This window comes from Nyctereutes procyonoides, unplaced genomic scaffold (assembly GCF_905146905.1).
Source record: "Nyctereutes procyonoides isolate TBG_1078 unplaced genomic scaffold, NYPRO_anot_genome, whole genome shotgun sequence".
NCBI classification, from domain to species: Eukaryota; Metazoa; Chordata; class Mammalia; order Carnivora; family Canidae; genus Nyctereutes; species Nyctereutes procyonoides.
Genome location: NW_026575046.1, coordinates 23,733,845 through 23,755,000, shown reverse-complemented (window position 1 = coordinate 23,755,000; position 21,156 = coordinate 23,733,845). Strand labels below are relative to the sequence as shown.

Below are 21,156 nucleotides of genomic sequence, written 5' to 3'. Positions count from 1 at the left end.
TCCTCAAGTGAAGTTCAGACAGAAATATCCCATATATGTGCTCAGAGCGAGTAAAATAAACTTTTAATCTCCACAGCTTGAACAAGAATAAACAACAAAGACCTGTAATATCCAGGGAAAAGATTTCTTATGGAAAGAGAAACCAACAAAAATTATATTTAACAGCAGAATACTGAAGGATTTCTAATTAAAGTAAAAAAATAAATTACACTTTCATTGCTCTTTTACAGATTTTTTTGATATCAGATATTTTTTGTAATTTTTTCTCATCCTAGGATCATCCTTCCTTTTCCCATATTTCCCTTTTCAATTTAATTTACTCTCTTTATTTTGAGGACTTTTTTTCAGTAGCTTGCTGAGCAAAAGTATGAATGGGAGATAATTTTTTTTGAGACAGCTCATACTTTAAAATGTTTTTATTCCATCCTCATATTTAGTTGACATTTCAGCAGGGCCTACAACAACTTCCAACACTAGGTTGGAAACATTTCCCTTCATAATTTTGGAGATGTTTCTCTTCTATTAAGAATATCAAACCCATTCTATTTTTTGACCAGTTCCATATTGCCTTCTATGCATTTTTCTCCTTATCCAGTATTCTGAAATTTCACAGTGATGTGCTTTGATGAGTCTATTTTCATTCAACTGGGAATTTGCTGGAAACTTTCAGTTTGCATTTCTTCAGTTTTGATTAATTTTTCAACTATTTAATTGTTGATTTCCTCCATTTTCTCTGTTCTATCTATTATTTGGATGCTGGGCCTCCTGGACTAATTATGTAATTTTTTTTTCTCTTCTTATAGCCATCTCTTTGTCCTTCTGCTTTACTTTCTGTGAGATTTTCCTCAACTTTATTTTCTCAAACTTTTTTCATTTATTTTATCATGTTTTAAGATATGATCTTTTTCCCCTTAAATGTTCTTTCTCATAATAGCGTCTTCTTTTTTTCATAGATGTAATATCATCTTTTAATCTGGAAAATTTTTATGATAATTTTCTGTTGAGATTTCCTGTCTCTGTATACTTTTTACTGATAAGTCATGTTTCTTCTGTTTTGGTTTCTCTTTCCATATTAAATTTTTTTCTTGGGTTTTTGGTGATCTTTTGTTATTCTTGTTCAAGATTGTAGGGATTAAAAGCTTATTTTAATCATTCTGAGGAACTATGTGGGACTTTTCTGACTTTGAACCTCATGTGAAGATTATCTTAAATGTTTTTGGGGGCCCTTGGGTTGGTCATATACACCTGAAAATATCCTTTCAATCCCCTATCTGGAAAGTAAAGGTAACAGCCAATTAGTAAAAAGATACAGACTCCCAATTATGGATTTAATAAGTCATGGGAATAAAAGTTATAGCATAAGGAATATAGTCAATGGTATTATAACAGCCTCATCTGGTGACAGATGGGAGCTACACTTATGAGCATGGCATACTGTATAGAGTTGTGAAATCACTAGGTTGTACACCTGAAACTAATGTAATATTGTGTGGCAATTATAGTCAAATTAAAAAAAAATAGAAAGAAAAGAAAAAAAGAAGGTTCTTAGCATCCAGCATTCAGTGTGTGGGAGCACTGATCTTCTTATTTTCAGTAAAGGACCTATGCAGCCAGCTATATAGAGGCAGAACCAACTTGTAAAGGCACACTGAGTCTTAATGAGGGCTGTACACATCGTTTAATTATCTCCAGTAGTCACCCAAAAATTAGTAATTTTTGAACAATGGGCCTGCATTTTAATTTTGCTCTGGGCCCCACAAATTAAGTGTCCAGTTCTGAGTGCCCACACTCTCAAGTCTGCAGATCCAAAACTAAAGACCCTTAGTTTCCTTTGAGGGTGAGAGAGGGGCCTTTTCCAACAGCATATAATTCAGGTGGGGATCTCTTTCTAAATTAAACTTCACACAATTCTCTTTATTGTAACACTGCTTTTTACCCTTCCTTCCTCTCCCTCAAAAAGTAGCTTGCCTAAATCTACCTTTGCATGGGCACCAAGTTCAGAGCATGTGGGCGGGCCGCTGATTTTCCTCTACCAGTCCTGTATATGTTGACCACAAAATCCACCAAAAAGGCTCTTTATGAAGAGTGGGGCAGGGTCCTTCCCCTGAATGCTAAACCTACATTGTGTGTCCAGGATAATACTCTGGCACTAGCATGCCTCTCTATGGTATTGTGGTATATAAGGGGAAGTATTGGCCAAATTGTGCCTTTCTTTCTGGTGATCACATCCATTATGACTTTTGCCAATAAAATTTGTTCCTCAATCCATTTGAGTGACTTGGTAGCATTCATTCCGAGCTCCAGTGCACAATAAGGCACAGCTCCAAATTGGATGCATTTTGCACAAAACTACCTCAAGAAAAAAATATCACTATTGTGTAATTTATAATAATAAGAGCAATAACAACAAAAATCACTACAACAAACATCCATATATTTTGTGGTTTGCAATACTGCCAAAATATTTATTTTTATCTTTACAACACTGGCAGATATGTACTATTTCCCTGTTTTGTAGGAAAGGAAACTGAACTTGGAGTGGTGATTATTTCTAAATTCACAAAAAGATTAAGTGGTAGTGCTTTGGTTCAAAACCACTGCCTTCAAATACCCTTTTAATCCATGTGAATCAGCAAGGCTGTCCCACCCACACACAGAAGTCTTTCTTTCTTTTCTTTCTCTTTCTTTCTTTCTTTCTTTCTTTCTTTCTTTCTTTCTTTCTTTCTTTCTTTTTTTTCTTTTTCATGTACTATCTCCATTTTTCCTACTTTTCTACATTGAAAAGAGCTACACCTTCTTCCCTTCCCTTTTGGTCAGAAGTTCCTTAACAAAACAAACCTATGTTTATTAGCTAAACACTCTCCTTAACAACCATTAATTTTCCAGAATAAATACAAAGCTGCTTTGTATCAGAACCTAAACCCAGAGTTACTGCTTATTGATTTTGTTCATCTTCAGAAAGACATTTAGAGACCACCTAACATGTTGTTAATTCTAAAATAGAATACGCTTTCTCTGCAACAGTTTAATGGAAAAAAAAAACAACAACAATGACATCACTACAAATGGCCAAATATCTGGTTGTAGAGATGAATTACTTTTATCTAACTTTTAATTCTTATTTTTTAAAAATTTAACGAAAAAATTACAATGTCACGGGAAATGATATATTGGTTCTATTCTGAGATAAAAGTCTGTGCATAAAGTCAAATATTCAGATAGAAATTGAAACTTTTAAATCATTTATAGTGAAAAATTTTCTCCCTCACCATCTCACCCCCAACATTGTAAATGTTGAGATAAAATTTTAGGGATCAGGGCTTTGACATCTTGATTTGGCCTTCCTCAAATTGCTTCATCTCTAAAATGTGAACATGAGCTGGATCTCTTAAGATTCAGTCTAGTATGAAATCTTTACTTCCACAGATCCCTGGGTGGCTCAGTGATTGAGCATCTGCCTTTGGCTTAGGTCATGATCCCAGGGTCCTGGGATTGAGTCCTGTGTCAGGTTCCCCTCAGGGAGCCTACTTCTCCCTTTGCCTATGTCTCTGCCTCTCTCTTTGTGTCTCTCATGAATAAATAAATAAAATCTTTAAAAAATAAAGTCTTTACTCCCATTAGGCATCTATTCAGATTATTGGGCATATTCAGATTATTTAATTTTCCTTCTTATTCATGTGTTTGGTTAGCCACTCCTCCCTATAATCTTAACTAAACATTGTCACTTCTTTGAGGTAGCTTGAAATATGAGAAACAGGAATATTAAGCAAATAATAAACAATTTAAATGACTGGTTAGCTTATTTCAAAAATCAGAAATGATATAAAATTCTAAAATAAAAGATGGCTGAAAATGACAGGAAGATTATTCATAATCATTACCACTAATTTACATAATAATTTTACATTTCTAGAGATTAACATAACTTGTTAATATTAATTTATATTAACATAAATTTCAAACATAAAAAAGAGAAAGCAAAAAAAATGTAAGATGCCTTTATTTTTTTCTTGAAGCAATGAAGCCTTCTCTAGGTAGACAAAAACAAAAGCCATTTTTTGAAAAGACTGGTTAATTTGACTATATAACAGATAATTTTTAGTGATAATGTCCCAAGACAAAAGGCATACTGGGAAAAATTATTACCAAAAACTAAATAGTGACAAATGATGGAAGCAAGTTTGGATTCTCCTGACCTCTCTCCTTGGCCTTCAGATGGCTGTCCTCTCTTTGTGTCCTCACATGACCTTTTCTGTGTGTGCGTGTGTGTGCGTGTGTGTGCGTGTGTGTATGCATGTGTAGATGTGTGTGTGCACTCTTCCCTTGGTGTCCCTTTCTCTTTTTTTTTTTTTTTTTTTAATGTAGGCTCCATGCCCAGAGTGGAGCCCAACACGGAGCTTGAACTCATGACCCTGAGATTAAGACCTGGCTGAGATCAAGAGTTGAACTCTTAGCCAACTGAGACATCCAGGTGCCCCTTTTCTTCTTATTATAAGGATTAGTCATATTAGATTCTGGGCCTACCCATATGACCTCATTTAACCTTAATTATCTCTTTAAAGGCTTATCTCCAAATACAGTCATAATCTAAGCTACTGAAGGATAGAGCTTCAACATAAGAATTTGGTATGGGGCAGGGGCTGGATACAATTCAGTCCATTATACCTTTGTTCTGGCAATGGAATCCTTTTCTTTTCCCATCAATCTACTTCTCATGCCAACTGACAATAGAGTATCAGGATCTGGTCTTTGATTCTTCACCTTCATGTTGGGATGTCCAGAGAGTTGACTCAGTCACAGTGCTAGTTGAGTCACACAGCAAAAAGTCTATATACTTTTAAGCCATTTCTAACTGGGTGGCTAGCAATAACTTGTCTCTATGCCAAAGGGACTGCTAAACACAAAACTATATTATAATAAATCCTTGTGAAATGTATCCTTAACTCAACTTCCTCTTAACAGGATCTCAAAAACATTCACAGCATGCCATCTGACATGTGGGAAAGTGAGATGCAAGAGCAGTTGGAGTAGAAATAAATGGTCATATTAAATAATTCCAGTTAAAATGTTTACTTTAGCAAATTTTGCAAAAACATATGTTAAATGAACATACTACTAGTTCCTGTCCCAGAGCCTTAGAATGTGCATCTGTACAAGCCAGGGATCCAACTTCCCCTTCTAATGAGCCAGGCCTCTTTCTGGATTGAATGGGGTATCTACATTTGAAATGAGTACAGGGTATTATTAAATTGGGGAGCATCTGCTTTTTTTTTCAAATAATAAGTATAAAGAAAGGTTGTCTGTTGGAGTGGGGAGGACTGGAGTGGATGTTCAGGGCTTCTTGTCATATTTTGAAAAACTTTCTATATCTGGGAAGATTTTCACATTATGAATCCTGCCTTCTCCCATCGAGATCAGAACTCAAACACTCAGCCTCTTTTGATGCTAGTAGTCAGCTGTGTGCTCTAGCCTTGGACATTCCCCAGGTGAGGGAGACTGATGTGGAGAGGACAGAGGAGCAGAGCAGCAGAGTAGCACTCTCTTTTGGGTGGTGAAGTTGGAAGCAGGGATTGCAAGGGCCAGTTGCTGACACATAGGTGACCTCAGGGACGGAAGCAGTGGTGGATGCAGGGCATTGAGCCCCTGGGTGTCTCATGTTTGATGGGGGAGGCCTCAGTGGTATCTATATTTAGTGAGTTCACTGTATGAATTCTGGTGCTCTTGAAAGTTTATGCTTGGGTCTGTTTTATCAACCATCTCAAGTAGTACCTAATAATCTTGAAGTGCTTATTTTTCTGCTTAAACAAGCCAGACTGGATTTTATTGTTTGCAGCATCTGTACATGACATTTTCCATATGTAAAAAATGCTCACCCCAACTTACAATAAAACAAATATAAATTAAACTGTAAATGCGTGCTGTTTGTCAACTATGAGATTGACAAAGACAGAAATTTTGATTTGTTGACGTTGATATAGGGAAACAGTTCCTCTCATATTTTGCTGTTTGATATAATGTTTTCTTCAATAATAATTTTTTAAAAATATATATTGCCTTCCCTAAGAGGTAACCTATATCACCATTATCATCTTCACACCTTTCTAGGACACCGTCATACACTTTTCACTCAGCAACAGCATATACCTAAAAGAAAAAAAAAATCTTTTGTAGCATTATTCTACATATGCAAATTTTAGGGAAAAAAATAGAAAAAATGTAATTCTTGATTCTCTAAAGGGTAAAAAACAGAGCATGCTAGAAATATATATTTTTTTAAGATACTATAGGAGGTCCAAAGACTTATGGAACTATTTTGAGGTACTGATAAGAGTTATAATGGAGTTGGGAAAGAAGATATAATCACATAATGAGCTGAATACTAATAAAATATTTCAGTGTAACTTGAAGCCAACAATGAAGATCAAGTCACTAGGCTATCAATTATTAATTGTCAAATTAATCCTAGGGACAATATGAGTTCAGAGGAGAATGTTTGGATAATTTATTATGGTGACACGAGTTACCTGAAAATTTAGTGGCTTAAAACAACAGCATTATCTCCCAATTGTGTGGGCCAGGGGTTCAGGCAGGACTCAGCTGGGCAATTCTCCTCTGGTGAGTATCAGCTGGGACCATTGCGTGTTTCTGAGCTGGGGGCTGACCTCGTTTGAGGCTCTGAGAAGAGACTCACAAATCTAGCCCCTTCCTGCTTTTTGGCCACCCCACATAGCATCTCACTGTTCCTGTCCCTTTTTGTGGTTTGAGCTTCTCACAGCATGTTGATCTCAAGGTAGTCATACGTCTTTCCTGGCAGCTGTCTTGTAAGAACAAGGAGGAAGGAAGTGAATTCTCTTGTGGTTTGGATCCGGAAATTCACAAAATGTTACTTTTGCAAAATTCAATAGATCAGAGAAGTCACAGAGACCACCCAGCTTGAACAGAGAAACCATAGGACCTTCTTTCCCCCTCAACACCCCTCCTGATGAGGACAGTGTCAAAATATCTGTGGCCATATTTAATTCATTGTGCAACTAAGGGTCAGTTTGAACCAGAAAGGTTAGGAAGAGCCATACAAGTAAGGTGTAAAATATAAGCTGGTTTTAAAGAATATAGAACACTTGAAAAAATGAAGTTGGGATAAGGCCAAAAATATTAAATATCTAAAAATAAAACAGCAATGGGGAAAAGATATTCCAAATGCTTAGCAAACCAAGAATTAGGGATCCCTGGGTGGCGCAGCGGTTTGGCGCCTGCCTTTGGCCCAGGGCGCGATCCTGGAGACCCGGGATCGAATCCCACGTCGGGCTCCCGGTGCATGGAGCCTGCTTGTGTCTCTGCCTCTCTCTCTCTCTCTGTGTGACTATCATAAATAAATAAAAATTTTAAAAAAGATAAAAAAAAAACAAGAATTAAATTCCTTTCTCAATTTATTTTGCTCTAACAACACCACTGACCATGGGAATTCGCCTCAGCTTGGGCAAGTCACTTTTCCCTACTCGTGAACACATTGAGTCAATGGAGAAGATGATTTTTCTTTAAATGATGTCAGCTCATTTGAAGTATAGTGAATTGGAGATTATAGGACCAACTGGGGAAGGTCAATCTTCAGCTTGTTTGAACAGTGAGAAGTGCTCACTGTTAAAACTCCAGAGGTATGGACAAATGGTTATAGTCAATCCTGAGATAGGATGCAGAGCAGCAAGATAGGGGTGTGATTTAGCAACCGTGGATCAGGCAATTTGGGTTTACAAGTCTGATCAAAGTCCGAAGAGTCATGATGTAAAATTAATATTACAAAGTTTTGTTCAGAAAGGGTTAATCATCACAACCATAATTTTCTAAGAAGAGGCTTTCCTGAGGTTTGTAGTTCCTAGATAAACTCTCGATTAGTGTGTGTATGTTTTGAACCCAGTGCCTGACACTTGGCAGATATTTAATATTAATCAGATATTAATATGCTTACTGGATTGTATTACTCATATTCTCTTCACACCGATTTAAATAATCCACACTCCTCTGAAATTTTGCCTGTGTAACATCAAACCAGAAACAGGCATATTTTAGTAATAACGACCAATTAAAAATTAAGCTCTCCTCAGGGAAGTGAGCATAGATAGCTCTTGTTTAGCATGTCAGCTTTCAAAATCTGTGTCTGACATTTTCTTTCAATTTTTTTTTTCTTTCTGACAGTGATGTGTAATGAATTTGTGAATATCAAACCTGGCACCTTAAAAAAACAAAGGAAAAGGGAACAAAACTTAGAAATGTTTTAAAAAAAATCATTGTGTTATTACACCGTGGAGAAACATCCGATCTTACTGCTCTTTTACGTTAGAACATAAAGATTTCTGTGGTCTCTGCGGTCGGGAGCCCTGAAAATTCCAAGCCGGGGCCCTGCGGGCAAGAGCCAGCACAGTCTTAAACAGCCTCCGAGTTCGCGGGAGGTCAACAGGCTCGTGCCGCTCCCGCAGGGTCTCCCTTGGGTCGTTTTTGTTTCCTGACCTCTAGGGGGCTCCTTAAACGCTGTAGGGCTAAGCAAACAAAAGGAAAAGAAAAACAGATACTGTGGGACCTTGGGATTCGGAGACCTCAATCTAGAAAGAGCGGGCGAAGCCTTCAGAGGCTGGAGGGGCAGGCGTGTGCGGCCCGAGGGCACCTTCCCGCGGCGCCGGCCCGCGTCTCCTTAGAGCCCCAGGCAAGGGCGGGGGCCTGGGGGGGAGGGGGTGGGGAGGGGGAGGGGTCCCCTCCTGCCCGCGGGCCCCTCAACGCCCCGCAGGGAGCCCTGCCCTCGGCGAGCTGCCGGCGAGCCTGGGACACACGTGCCCGGGGGCGTCGGAGCCGGCGCGGGGAGGGGCTGCCCCAGCCTCGGCTCGGCTCGGCTCGGCTCGGCTCGGCTCGGCTCGGCTCGGCTCGGCTCGGCTCGGCTCGGCTCGGCTCGGCGGGCGCGCACGGCCGCTGGCCCCGAGCGCGGAGCAGGAGGGGCGCAGCGGGGGCCCCCTGCACAGCCGCGCGCGCCCGTGGGTGGGGAGCCCGGCGCGGCCCCGGGTCAGCGTCCCGCGGGGCGGGGAGGGCAGGCGGCCGGGCCCCTCCCACCCGCCCGCGGCCGCGCGTCCCGCCCCCGGCGCTGGCAGCGGGCGCCGCGGGGCCACCGGCGAGTGTGCGCAGAGGCTCGGGCCACCGACGGCGGGGCGCGAGGACCGCGGGGACCCGCCAGCGCCATGCGCGCCCTGCCCGGCCTGCGGGCGCTGCCGCTGCTCCTGCTGGGGCTCCTCGCCGCGGGGCGCGCGGGCCGGGCGGACGGCGAGACCTCAGGTGCGAAGGCCTCGGGGCGGGGCGCGGCCGGGGGCGCGGGCGGGGGCGCGGGCCGGGCTCCGGGGCTCCCGGGCTCCCGGGCTCCCGGGCTCCGGCGCTGGACCCTGCAACCGGGCGCGCCCCGCGAGCCGAGCGCGGGGGTGGGAGCGCAGCGTCTGGGCGCCCCCGGCGAGGATGCGGGCGGGAGCAAGGTGGGGGCCGCTTTCCGCCCAAGGGGCCGGATTTCCGAAAGCCACGCTCCCCCACACCAGCTCCCCTCTCTGGAACCCGCAGAAGATTTAAAGATCGCCCCCCCCCACCCCCCATCCCCGTCTGGCAGGTGGGTTGGCTTCGAGGACGTCTTTGAGAGCGGAGTGGAAATAACGCCGCAACCGCAACCTACCGGCCCGCCAGCCCCAGCCCCAGCCCCAGCCCCAGCCGGCAACTCTGGATAACGTGCCTCCGTGTGGCCTCTTTTACCCCACGGGCTTTGAAAGTGACATGTGTGTGGTTATTGTTTTAATTGTTTAAGGCACTTTGGAAGAGGGATCTTTGTGCGGAGTGTTGCCAAAACCAACACCGAATTTGCCGCTTTAGCTTCACTTGTTTAGAATTACTTTTTGTGTAGACGGTATTTCATCCAACCTACTTCCTAATGCAGGTTTTTTTTTTTTTTAAGATTTATTTATTTATTTATTTATTTATTTATTTATTTATTTATTTATTTATTTATTTGGCACACACACACACACACACAGAGGCAGAGACACAAGCAGAGGGAGAAGCAGGCGCCACGCAGGGAGCCCGACGTGGGACTCGATCCCGGGTCTCCAGGGTCACGCCCGGGCCCAAGGCGCGCGCTAAACCGCTGAGCCACCCCGGGCTGCCCTAGCACAGGTTTTTGTGTAAAAAATTTCAACGTGTTAGCAGCTAATTAGGGCAGTAGACTGCCAATCAAGTCGACAAATAGTGCCTAACAGCAATTAAAATTAAGACATTATTCTAGACAAGATTTTCAGACTTTCGTAGGAATTCACTTTTATGAGCTTGTAGCATGTAGTTTTTGTGACATAAAATGGAAATATAATCAAAGGATAAGATTACTTGATTTTCATAATGTCCTTTAAAAGGCCTCATTAACAACTTGAACAAAATATTTCGGGTTGCTTCAGTTACTAAATTTCCCTGCTCCACATCCTAGCCACATACCCTCTTTTTCGTTCATACTACTTACAAAGACTAGTCAAGGACTTTTTACCCCTGGAGCTATTCCTAAATTCACTCCTTTTTCGACTAAGACTCTTGCAGCTCTGAGGACCACTGCATTCTGGTTGAGTTCTAGAACTGTCGTTCTCCACTTGGCTCTCTTAGGATTATCTGGAGTTTTAAAAAATTGGTAGCTGGTTACTGCCCTCAAAATTTTTGATTCAGTTGGCCTGAGATTTAGTCTGGACATTAGGTATTTTAAAAGCTCCCATGCGATTTTTAATCATGTGATCCCAAGCAGGTTGAAAACCACTGCTTTAAAATTATAATGGCCTAGAGAGTGCCCTATTGGGCAAATATTTATACTGTTGGTAGCAGGGAATCACGTTTAAATTGACATTCAAAGCAGACTTCTAAAGAGAAAAAAAAAGCAGGAAACAAATGAAAGTGGAATAAGTGAACAAAGTTGCAAATAAATGGGATGATGTATGTAGGTATAGCAAGTGTCTGTGTATGTGTAGTGTCACTCTTGGCCTTTTAGCTCCCCTTAAGTTAAAATTGTAGAATGATGTGCTGTATGAAAGGCATGAAGTTAGCATCTCATTTTAAGGCAGAATTAAAAATTGTGGGGCAATCTTATCTCATTTTTATAGACTCTGTACAGATCTCTGTGAGATTCAGTTTCCTCTTTGCTGAAGGCTGTTATCAAGGTTATGGCTGTTTTGTTTCTAGGTGCTTTGAACTACTTGGAAATAGGTTCTATAAGCCTAAGACTTTGGGCCAAATTTTAATGATAAAAATGGTTATAATTTATCGTATTTGTTATTTAACAACTATGTGCCAGGCATTGCACTGTGCAGAATACAACCCTATGGGTTAGCATTTACTGTCCCTGACTTTTGGATGAGGGTCTTGGAATTTATAAATTTATTTGTTTAGTCTGACTTCAGCACCTGCTTTCTTTATTTTTTAAAAATTTTTAGGTAAACTCTGAGCCCAACATGGGGTTTGAACTCATGACCATGAGATCAAAGGTTGCTTGCTCTATCCACTGAGCCAGCTAGGTACTCCTTCCAATGCCTGTTTTCTTAAACACAATACTCAGTTCTCTCTCTGAGATAACTGGATATGTCTATGAAAGTTTGGAACCACTGACAGAGTACAGTGTGTGGATGTAAATGCTTGATTTGGGTGAAGGGCGTGCTACCATATTTGAAATTCTAGAATAAAGTTAGGCACAAGGACTCCCCTTAATTCTTTTAAGCTGTTTCAATTAAGAAAGGTAAAATAACTTTATAAAAGCAGATATTAGATAAGTGGGAATATTTAAACATCATTATTATTACTCTGCTGTAGAACAAATTGAGGGAATGGCTGATGTTTATCTTTTGAAAAATGTGTTTGCAGGGGAGTCACTTGGAAAGATCATTTTTAGCTTCCGGAGGACATTGCTTATACACTCTCTTGATCAACCACTTTCTAGAGACACTTCCCATCCCACATACACACACAGCAATTGCCTAGCAATAAATATTTATGAGAATAAATATTATTCAAGCACCTACATGCTCCTGACATTGTGTTAGTCTATGTCTAAGTAGAAAACTTTAGCAGTGTTTTAGCAGTTTCTAGTCATTTAAACTGTTTAAAGGAAGAGATTAATTATAACCTTATCTTTAATGGAGTGGTATTTGATGCACCGAAATTGTGACCCTAATTTATCATCACATTTAAAATTATAAAAAAATTTATGAAGCATTAGTTCAACTGGCTCTTCCTGTTCCAGTTCTTTTGTTCCCACTGCTTATCCCCATCTCCTTCTCTTCCTTCTGGGAATGGGTCCTATAGTCATTAGGTTGGGGAATGTGGGGAGGCAACCTCCTTTGTGAAGGAAGCCAGAGGGTCCCAGGTCAGGATGGCTTCCAGGTAGGGGAGTGAGTGGCCCCATGTGGAGTATTAGAGCCTGAGCACGGTGAGGTGGGCCCTCTTGCAGAGGGATGGCCTACATCTGGGCCTCAGAACTGAGCAGAGTGACAGGCACTTTTACACAGGGTCAGCCCAACATTGTGGTGTCTGATCCTTATCAGGGGATGTAAGTAAAGCATGCAGGAGAGCAAGCAGTGGAGGATTTTGGAGCCAGAGTGGATGAGTAAGACATTTCTTTGGGGCCAAGAGTGGCAGTGGCAATGGGAGACCGAGCAAACAAGTAAAGCCAGCAGCAATAACAGGATCCAGGTTTTTCTCTGGAGAAGAAGAAAATAAAGAAAGGGGTAAAACTAGAATGAACCTTGTGGTGTTTGGATTGCCATTGACAGCATGAATTCATGACTTCAGATCTGTCATTATCTTTCATGTCTCTTTCTATTTAAACAGATGCATAGCTATAAATGTGTATATGTGGAAGTATATGTATAATGCATATATATGTCACATATTTATATATGTACGTATATTATACTCTTCACGTGTGTGTGTATATGTGTATGAATATACATGCACATCCACTGGGGTGGAGCAACGATTTCCCAATAGTGATGATGAGTCAGATCTTGATTCTGTATACCATTCTTTATTAATGGTAACTAGGATTTCTTGGAGAAATGGCTGATTTTATGATAGGGAGGAGAAAGTATAAGACAAGCCCTGAACCTCTTGTGCCAGAGAGCAATGAAGTACTCAAAGAATGATGTGCCATGTCAAAAGTATACAAGCCAAAGAGCTCCCGCTGGACAGATCTGGGACAAACAGAACATCAGCATAAATAATACTACTAATGGACTTGTCTCCATTAGTATCCACTGAATAATGCCCATTGAATATTACAGGTATTCATGAGTACATACTGATATAAAGTAATTAAATGAATCAAATGGAAGTTTGATGAGGCACAAAATATTACATAGTTTTAACGTAATTTCCTACAAAATTCATAAAGTAGTATTAAGGAAAAGGGAAAAAGAACAACTTCATTCTGGATAAGTCTGGGAAATACCAGTTTAAACAGATGATCAGAGTAAAAACCATTAATGAAGAGAAGAATAAAAATTAGGGGCCATCTGATAAGATGCAATGAGAAGAACACAATATTACCTCTGTAATATATATTTGCCAAAGGTCTACTCCATATCTAACTATATTACAACATAACCATAGTGGAACTATACTGGTCTTAAAAGTCAAGAATTACTAAAGCTGAAACAGAGTGAGGGAGAACAGAGGGGACATGGCAGCTGAGGGTAACATGTGATTCTGAACTGTAATCTTTGGCTGAAAAGTACATCTTAATGACTTCTGTTGAAACTTCGATGAGGTGTGGGATGAGATGGTAATCTGTAAATGTTAATTTCCCAACTTTAATGGCAATGTTGGGACGAAGTGTGTGTTTGGGGGTGGGGGTAGGTCCTTTCTGGGAATGTACACTCATGTTTTAGAAGGGGAATGAGTCATCAGGTCAGCAGCTTATTCTCAGGTGGTTCAGGGGACAAATTCTTTATTCTGTACTTGAAACTCTTTTGTTTAAGATCTTTTGAAAAGAAGCAAAAATAATTTCAACTCTTTCTGAGAAAACTCTAATTAACATAGACATTAAGCCATAATGAGAGTTGAGAAACTGTCATCAATTTTATTTAAGTACCATTTTCCAAAGGAGTATTTGTCCTCAAACAGATTAAGCCTGGAAGCTGTTTGTCCTGGATTGTACTCTTTTGAAATTGCTTTTGTATTACTGGCCTCCCATATTTCACAATATAATGTGAACCATAGAAATAAACAACTTGGGACACGCACAGTGACGTAGAAGAAAAAAACCTGGCTGGCTCAATCAATGGAGCATGCGACTCTTGATCTCAGGGTTGTGAGTTCCAGCCCCACGTTGGATGTAGAGGTTACTGAAACTAAAATCTTAAAAAGAAGAGAAAAAAAAAACCCTTCACAACATTTTATTAAAAGTAACCCCACTAATCCTAATAAAACATAGTAACTGTTCACACATAATAAAGTATCTCAAATAACATATTGTCTGTGTAGAAATAATGTGATCTTTGAAAATGGTGTTATTCTTTTATTGAAAATAACATTTTCCTGCAATTTTTAAAATTGTGATTATATCCTTAGTAATGTATCTCTACTCCCAAGATAGAATCTTTTTTTATAGCCTTATAATGACATACTTCTGAGATCCTGAAAGGGAATTTAGAACTCTCATTTGATTGATCTTGAAACCCAAAGTGCTTTCATGATGTAGCCAAAAGTCTGGAGCTAGCTAACAGCCATAACAGGTTTTCTGGTTTGCATTTCAAAACTCCATGCAGCACTTAGTGCCTCTCTGTAAAAGGTCCTCAAAATAGGTCCCTGGCAGGAGGGTGTGGCTGGCAAAATAGGGTGGCAAGAAATATCCTTGCTTTAAAATATCTACACTAAGGGACACCTGGGTGGCTCAGCAGTTGAGCATCTGCCTTTGGCACGGGGTGTGATCCTGGAGTTCCGAGATCCAGTCCCACATCAGGCTCCCTGCATAGAGCCTGCTTCCCCACATCAGGCTCCCTGCATAGAGCCTGCTTCTGCCTCTGTCTGTATCTCTGTCTCTCTCTCTCTCTCTGTCTCTTGTGAATAAATAAATAAAATCTTTAACAAATAAAAATAAATAAAATATCTACACTTAAAGTATATAGAATATGACCTTAGAGCCACAGGGCCATTTGAAGATTATTGAAAATCATCACACTGAAGAATCAGAGTTGAGGATATACCTGCTTTGAAATCAGGGTTTTTCAACCCTGGCATTATTGACATGTGGGGCTGGACAACTCTGTCGTGGGGGGCTGTCATTGCAGAATGCTTAGCAGAATCTCTGGCCTCTCCTATGCAGTGGGTGAGTTCTGTCTCCAAAATGTTATGTTTGGGTCCTGACTGTTGGTACCCTTGAAAGTGACCTTATTTGACAGTACGGTCCTTGAGGATGGAATCAAGTTAAAAAGAGGTCATGCTAGATTAGGATAGACCCTTAATCCAATGACTGTGATCTCCATGAAAGAAACTAGAGGGAGATTTGGATGTAGAGACAGACACATCTAGAGGGAAGATGATCATGTAAAGATGGAGCCATTGCTTTTTGCTTCTTTTCAAAAGATCTCAACAAAGACTTTCAAGTACAGAATAAAGAATTCTTCCCCTAAATCATCTGAAAGACTGGAGTGCTGCAGCTATATGCCAAAGAATGCAAAGGACTGCTGTGCTGGCAACCACCAAGAGCTAGGAAGAGGCAAGGAGGGATAGATACTTACTGGGAACCTTCAGAGGGGGCAAAGCCCTACACTTTGATTTCAGGTTTCCAGCCTCCCGAACCACAAGAGGATAAACTGTTGTTTGAAGCAGCCACATTTGCGGTACTTTGTTACTGCAGTTCTAGGAAACTGTTGTAACCTATTCCATACAAGTAGTAACCTCCTCCAAGGTGTGACATCCAAATGTCTCCGGACTTTGCTAAATGTCCTGTGGGGGGCAAAAGTCAGCCCCAGCTGAGAACCACTGAACAGAGAAAAGACTTAGTGACTATTTTGAAGTAGTTTGAAACAAGAGTTTTATACTGCCCCTAGAAATATATTTTATTGCAGTAATTCTATTCAAAAGAAAAGATCAATTTGTTTATATTTCAATAGGACCAAGTTTTACAAGGCTTTGTAAAAGTGCACATTGTTCTTGTTTTTAAGCTTTTTAATTGTTCCACAATTGTCTGTCTTGTCTTTCTTTCTTTCTTTCTTTCTTTCTTTCTTTCTTCTTTCTTTTTCTTTTCTTTTCTTTTCTTTCTTTGATGTTAGTCTAAAAAAATTTTTTTTTCTTTAAGAGACAGAGTGTATGCCTGTGTGCAAGTGGAGTGAGGAGGAGCAGAGGGAGAGGGCAGAGGGAGATTTTAAGTAGGCTCCATGCCCATCGCGGAGCCCAGAACAGGGCTCCATCTTATAACCCTGAGATCATGACTGAGCCGAGATCAAGAGTTGGATGGGTAACCAACTGAGCCACCTGGGTGCTCCTAAATATGGCCTTTTTGCCCAATGGTTCTCATTCTATGTAGAAAAAATATGAGCTTCCAGTTTGTTTGTTTGTTTTAATCTGTCCCTGACTTAGAAAATATAACTTATAAATGTCCCCATCAGGAATTTATTTTCTTGTCAAACCTTTAAACCTTTTCTTGACAAATTCTCTGTGGAATATAGTGTCTGGGAATCAATATAACCTTATTCTCCCCTTCTTTCTGCTACTGCCATTACAGACAGGGGATAGGAATACTGTATTTCTAGATTCCAGAAGTAGAACTCTAAAAGCACTGTTTATTAAATATATTGGTAAGTAGATACTTTAATGCTATAGTTTAGTCATATCATGGCTTTAACAATTTGGCATAGGATCTCATGGTTATATATAGCATTGCTTCCATGAGGAAATATATTCTGAATTCCAGACCTTTGTTTTGTAAATAGTATATATTATCCATTTTTAGGTTATAGTGTTTTTGTAATTGTGCTGTACATTTATAATGCTGTGTATCAGAATGCTAAAATTAAGATTTATTAAAGATAATGTTAATTATAAACATCTATAACAATCAATACATTAATGGAGGAGAGAAAAAAGAGAATATTTATCCTAATAATAGCTTTTACTTATAGCTTTCTTTAAATGAAGTCCAGACTCTTCCAAGATTGTAAAATATAATAAAGAGATTTGGGAGGATTTAGAGAAAATGCTTATTATTAACCAGAGGTATGGTTGAACTTATTTTCTGATTTAGAGAAAAGCACAAGACCCAATGCAGTGTTTTAGTGTTACTTATCCTCTTTTTTTAATTCTCAGTTTATTTCAGTTGAAATGGAGCATCAGAATTTAAGATGTGAAAATGCTACATAAATAAATTATATGTATAAATTATAGCATGTTTATTTCTTTTAAAAATATTAATAGGATAGATTATAAACCCATCTAGCAATGTCTGTTTTAAAATGTAATATGTGAAAGATACTTAAGTAGAGACCATTTTGCTATCTCACATGAACTAATAATAGGTGAAAATTAGGTTGTTATTCATCTCTTTGATGCAACACCCTCCTGACCCATTGCCCCCACAGAAGGAGAGAAATCTTTCATCTTTAGAAAAACTATTAGATGTTACTCTTTTATGTGGCATTTTTGCCACAAACTGTAAAAGAATGCCTAGTGGAAAGCTTCCCGCAATGATTAAGAAAGGGGTGAGCGTGATAACTTGAGGAATGTTTGCTATGATCTTGGCACCACTACTCAATATTAGACTTTTTTGATCCTCCTTTTTTTCTCCATGAAATGAAACCCCGGGTAACAAGTCAGACGCAGAACCTAGATTAAGCTACCAAATTCCTGCCTCTCCATTTAGTGTTTCTTTTTGTGACTTAGCCTATTCCTTTCGGCGAAGTATTCAAACCACATCTGCCTGATTCTCCTGCCAGTTTCCTTTAAACACAAATCTCAGCCGCATCAGCCTCCTGCCAGTTGTCCTCCTACTGAAGGCAAAAAGGTCTACATTTTCAGTTTTTTGATTAAAAAAATACCTTGGCTAAACAAAGAACTTCTCACTTTTACTATTCTAACACCTTCTGTAAATGGCCCTTTTTCCACTCAAGACTTCTGTGTACATTGCCTCTTACAGGGACTTTTTTCAAGGCAAAAAAAAAAAAAATCACAAGAGTTACACATGTTCTTTTGCACATGGGACTTGTTCAATGGAATCTGGAGCCTGATCAAGATGAATGCTTTAGAGGGGATATGAAGTTAGGGTATAGAGGTGGCTGGTTTATGGATGTCTGTATTTTTAATATCTGGACTGGTAGTGGGAAGTGATCATAACAGCTACTATATTCTGGAACTACCCAAACTTCCCTATTCTTGAAGCTTGTATTTTCTTTTCCCTCCTATCCCTTTAGCTCTGTAAGCTTAGATTTGTTCAAGCCAAGTCTAGAAACCTCTTCTCTTGTGCTAACACAAGTAGGCTCTTCTATCCAATCCTGATATTGAGAAATGGCAAAATAACCTCAGCCTCCGAGCTCATTTAGATGGCATTATCTCCACCTCTATTCCACTCCAGATGTAAATCAGGCTCTGCAGCTCACCGCCAGCTTGGAAAATACATGGGTTAGTTTTATAGTCAATACTATGAATGGACTCTGCAATTTAATGATTCTCAATTACAGATTGTGGGACTAAATTGATATAATTATGATCCATGTGGCCCTGTTGGGACCGAGTTTATGCAGCTTCATACTCCTTACCAGCATCAAGCATGTACCAGTGCTCTACATAGTCACTTATTTAAATGAAATAAGAAGAAAGAATAAAATACTTATCTCAGGTTATGTCACTTTCTTATTGCTGTTGATAGTCTGAATACTACTAATAATAATAGTAATAAATGATATTGGACCATCTCAGATGATTATGAGATTGTTTTAGGGATGGAGTGTCACAATTATATTCAGCTCGGCAGTAGGCGAGGCCAAGAAAAGGAAAGTCCCTAGCAAGGAGCAAAGATATCAAAGTTTATGTTTTGCAAGTGTCACAGAGCAGAAGATATAGAACAGCTCATTCCTTCCCATCCACACCCTCCTGGCTTCCTATGCAAAAGCCAATAGCATCTGCTTTCATCTTCCTGAGATGTTTCCTCTTAAATACAACCTCTGAGTGAGCTGTGGCCAAGAATGGAAAAACAGGTTTTTTTTTTGTTTTTTTTTTTTCATCAGAAAAAGAGTACTGATAGGTGCCTTTTTGGCTGTGTGTACGTGTATGTGTGTATGTGTGTGTGTGAGAGAGAGACACACACAAAGAATATGAAAGAATGAATATTAGATGTCAGTGGAAGAAATGTTTTGTATTCTTGATTGCCAGTGAGAACAGGGCATATTTTCCTATGTAATCATTGTCAGAGGGTGGTATGATTTACATAATCAATTCATTAGAGAATTATTTTATGAGAAAGTGAACTCCACCTTCCAGAGTTGCCTTCGAAGTGGTCAAGCCTTTGGAATACAGCTTATTGCAGAGTGAGGTTCTGCTAGGTATATTTTTTTATTAGGCAGTATTATAAAAGCTGTGCTTAGGTGATCACTGATGATACTTTTCAAACACATAAGAAAGAACTGGAAATCTAATCTTGCACTAGGAATAAGTTTCTGAGCAGAGTATTAAGAAAGTGAAATAAAAAAGGCTCAGGTTTAATATAAATTGAATGAAAAGTTCATAAGAATGCAGCCAAGACTACAGTCAGAAGCCTTTTCCTCTTTTCTGACTTATTTGATAGGGTTGGGGTAGTTTTTATGGGAGGTAAGTTCTGTGTGCTCTATAGTAGCCAATGTACCAAAAAAAAAAAAAAAAAAAGTTTTGAGGAGAGTAAGATGAGAAGTGGAAACCTTTTTCTTCAGTAAGGGTTTGCCTGGGTGGCTCAGAGGTTGTCTGCCTTCTGCTCAGGCATGATCCTAGGGTCCTGGGATCAAGTCCTGCATTGGGCTCCCTGCATGGAGCCTGCTTCTCCCTCTGACGCTGTCTCTGCCTCTCTCTCTCTCTCTGTGTCTCTCATGAATAAATAAATAAAATCTTAAAAAAAAAAAAGAGTTTTCAAAAGATGAGGGAAGTGACAGAGGAGAACCAAAAGTCAGTTTGATGGAGGGTTGCCTGGTCTGTAACTGAAGCTGGAGAACAAACAGCAGAAACTCACTGTGCATCCATTTTGTCTTCTTTGTCCTCTTTTTATGTCCTTCATTATGGTCTCTCTGTCTCTCTTTGTTCATTCATCTTCCTTCTGTTTCCTCATGTCTGTCTTCTTTCTGACATTCTTATTTACTTCTTCACTGTCTTCATTTATGTTTTATAAAGAAACTACAAATGGTAGGATAAGACAATAAATGTTTTTTTAAGCCATTTGATGTAAATCAGTAGGGTTTTCTCAGTAAAAAAAAAAAAAAAAAAAAACATAGAAAAAGTTGGAAATGTGGTCACATTTAATAGCCCAGTATATTTCTAAATATCTGTGAATGTATGAGATCTAGTTTTTTAGAGCTTCCTGGAAACATTATTTTTCATTAATAGTATACGATATGGCATTTTAGCTGTTACAAACTAGCTTGTAGTCCTTTCATCTTGATAACATTTTCTTTTCCTTACAGTGTCACCTTTTACAAGTTTACCCATCCGAGAAGAAACGACGACAAAACATTTTAACTCTTCCTTGGAGACTCCTAACATATCATTGACTGGTAAATGTGTCTCACCTTTAAAATAATACAATGCCCCCAAAAGTTTTGATTTTTTTTTAAGTTTTGATTTTTAATTAGCCATTGTGTTTTGCCTCATGAAATATTAATCCTTGCTCATGGTCTGGGAACTGGGAGAAACACACCAGTACCTCATATAATTAGAACATAGTATGTGGGTGTCTACTGCAATGAGGGCAGTGTGTTCTGCATGCAGGGAGGGGTCGGCTGGTCAGATGTGGGAAGCCTGAGAAGGACTCTTTAGAAGGGGAGCCTAAGAAGATGGGAAGGTTCATTTCGATTGGCAGCTCCTCTTAAGTTTTCATCATTTCTTGCTGGTGCATCCATTCAAATCTCTCTGCATTGAAGGGGGAGTTCGTGTACACACTGG

General features: G+C 39.7%; 1 protein-coding gene and 1 pseudogene across 1 annotated transcript in view; one reads left to right on the top strand and one right to left on the bottom strand.

The window, feature by feature from the left end:
• The window catches only part of LOC129509372 (rhomboid domain-containing protein 3-like), an 11,908-nt pseudogene extending 2,688 nt beyond the window's left edge, over nt 1–9,220 (bottom strand).
• Nucleotides 9,125–21,156, top strand: part of EMB (embigin) — a 52,556-nt gene continuing 40,524 nt past the window's right edge. The window contains exons 1-2 of the mRNA XM_055325831.1: nt 9,125–9,312; nt 20,679–20,768. Of these exons, the coding sequence (XP_055181806.1) occupies nt 9,219–9,312; nt 20,679–20,768 (184 nt within the window). The 5' untranslated portion in view covers nt 9,125–9,218. The remainder of the gene's footprint in view (nt 9,313–20,678; nt 20,769–21,156) is intronic.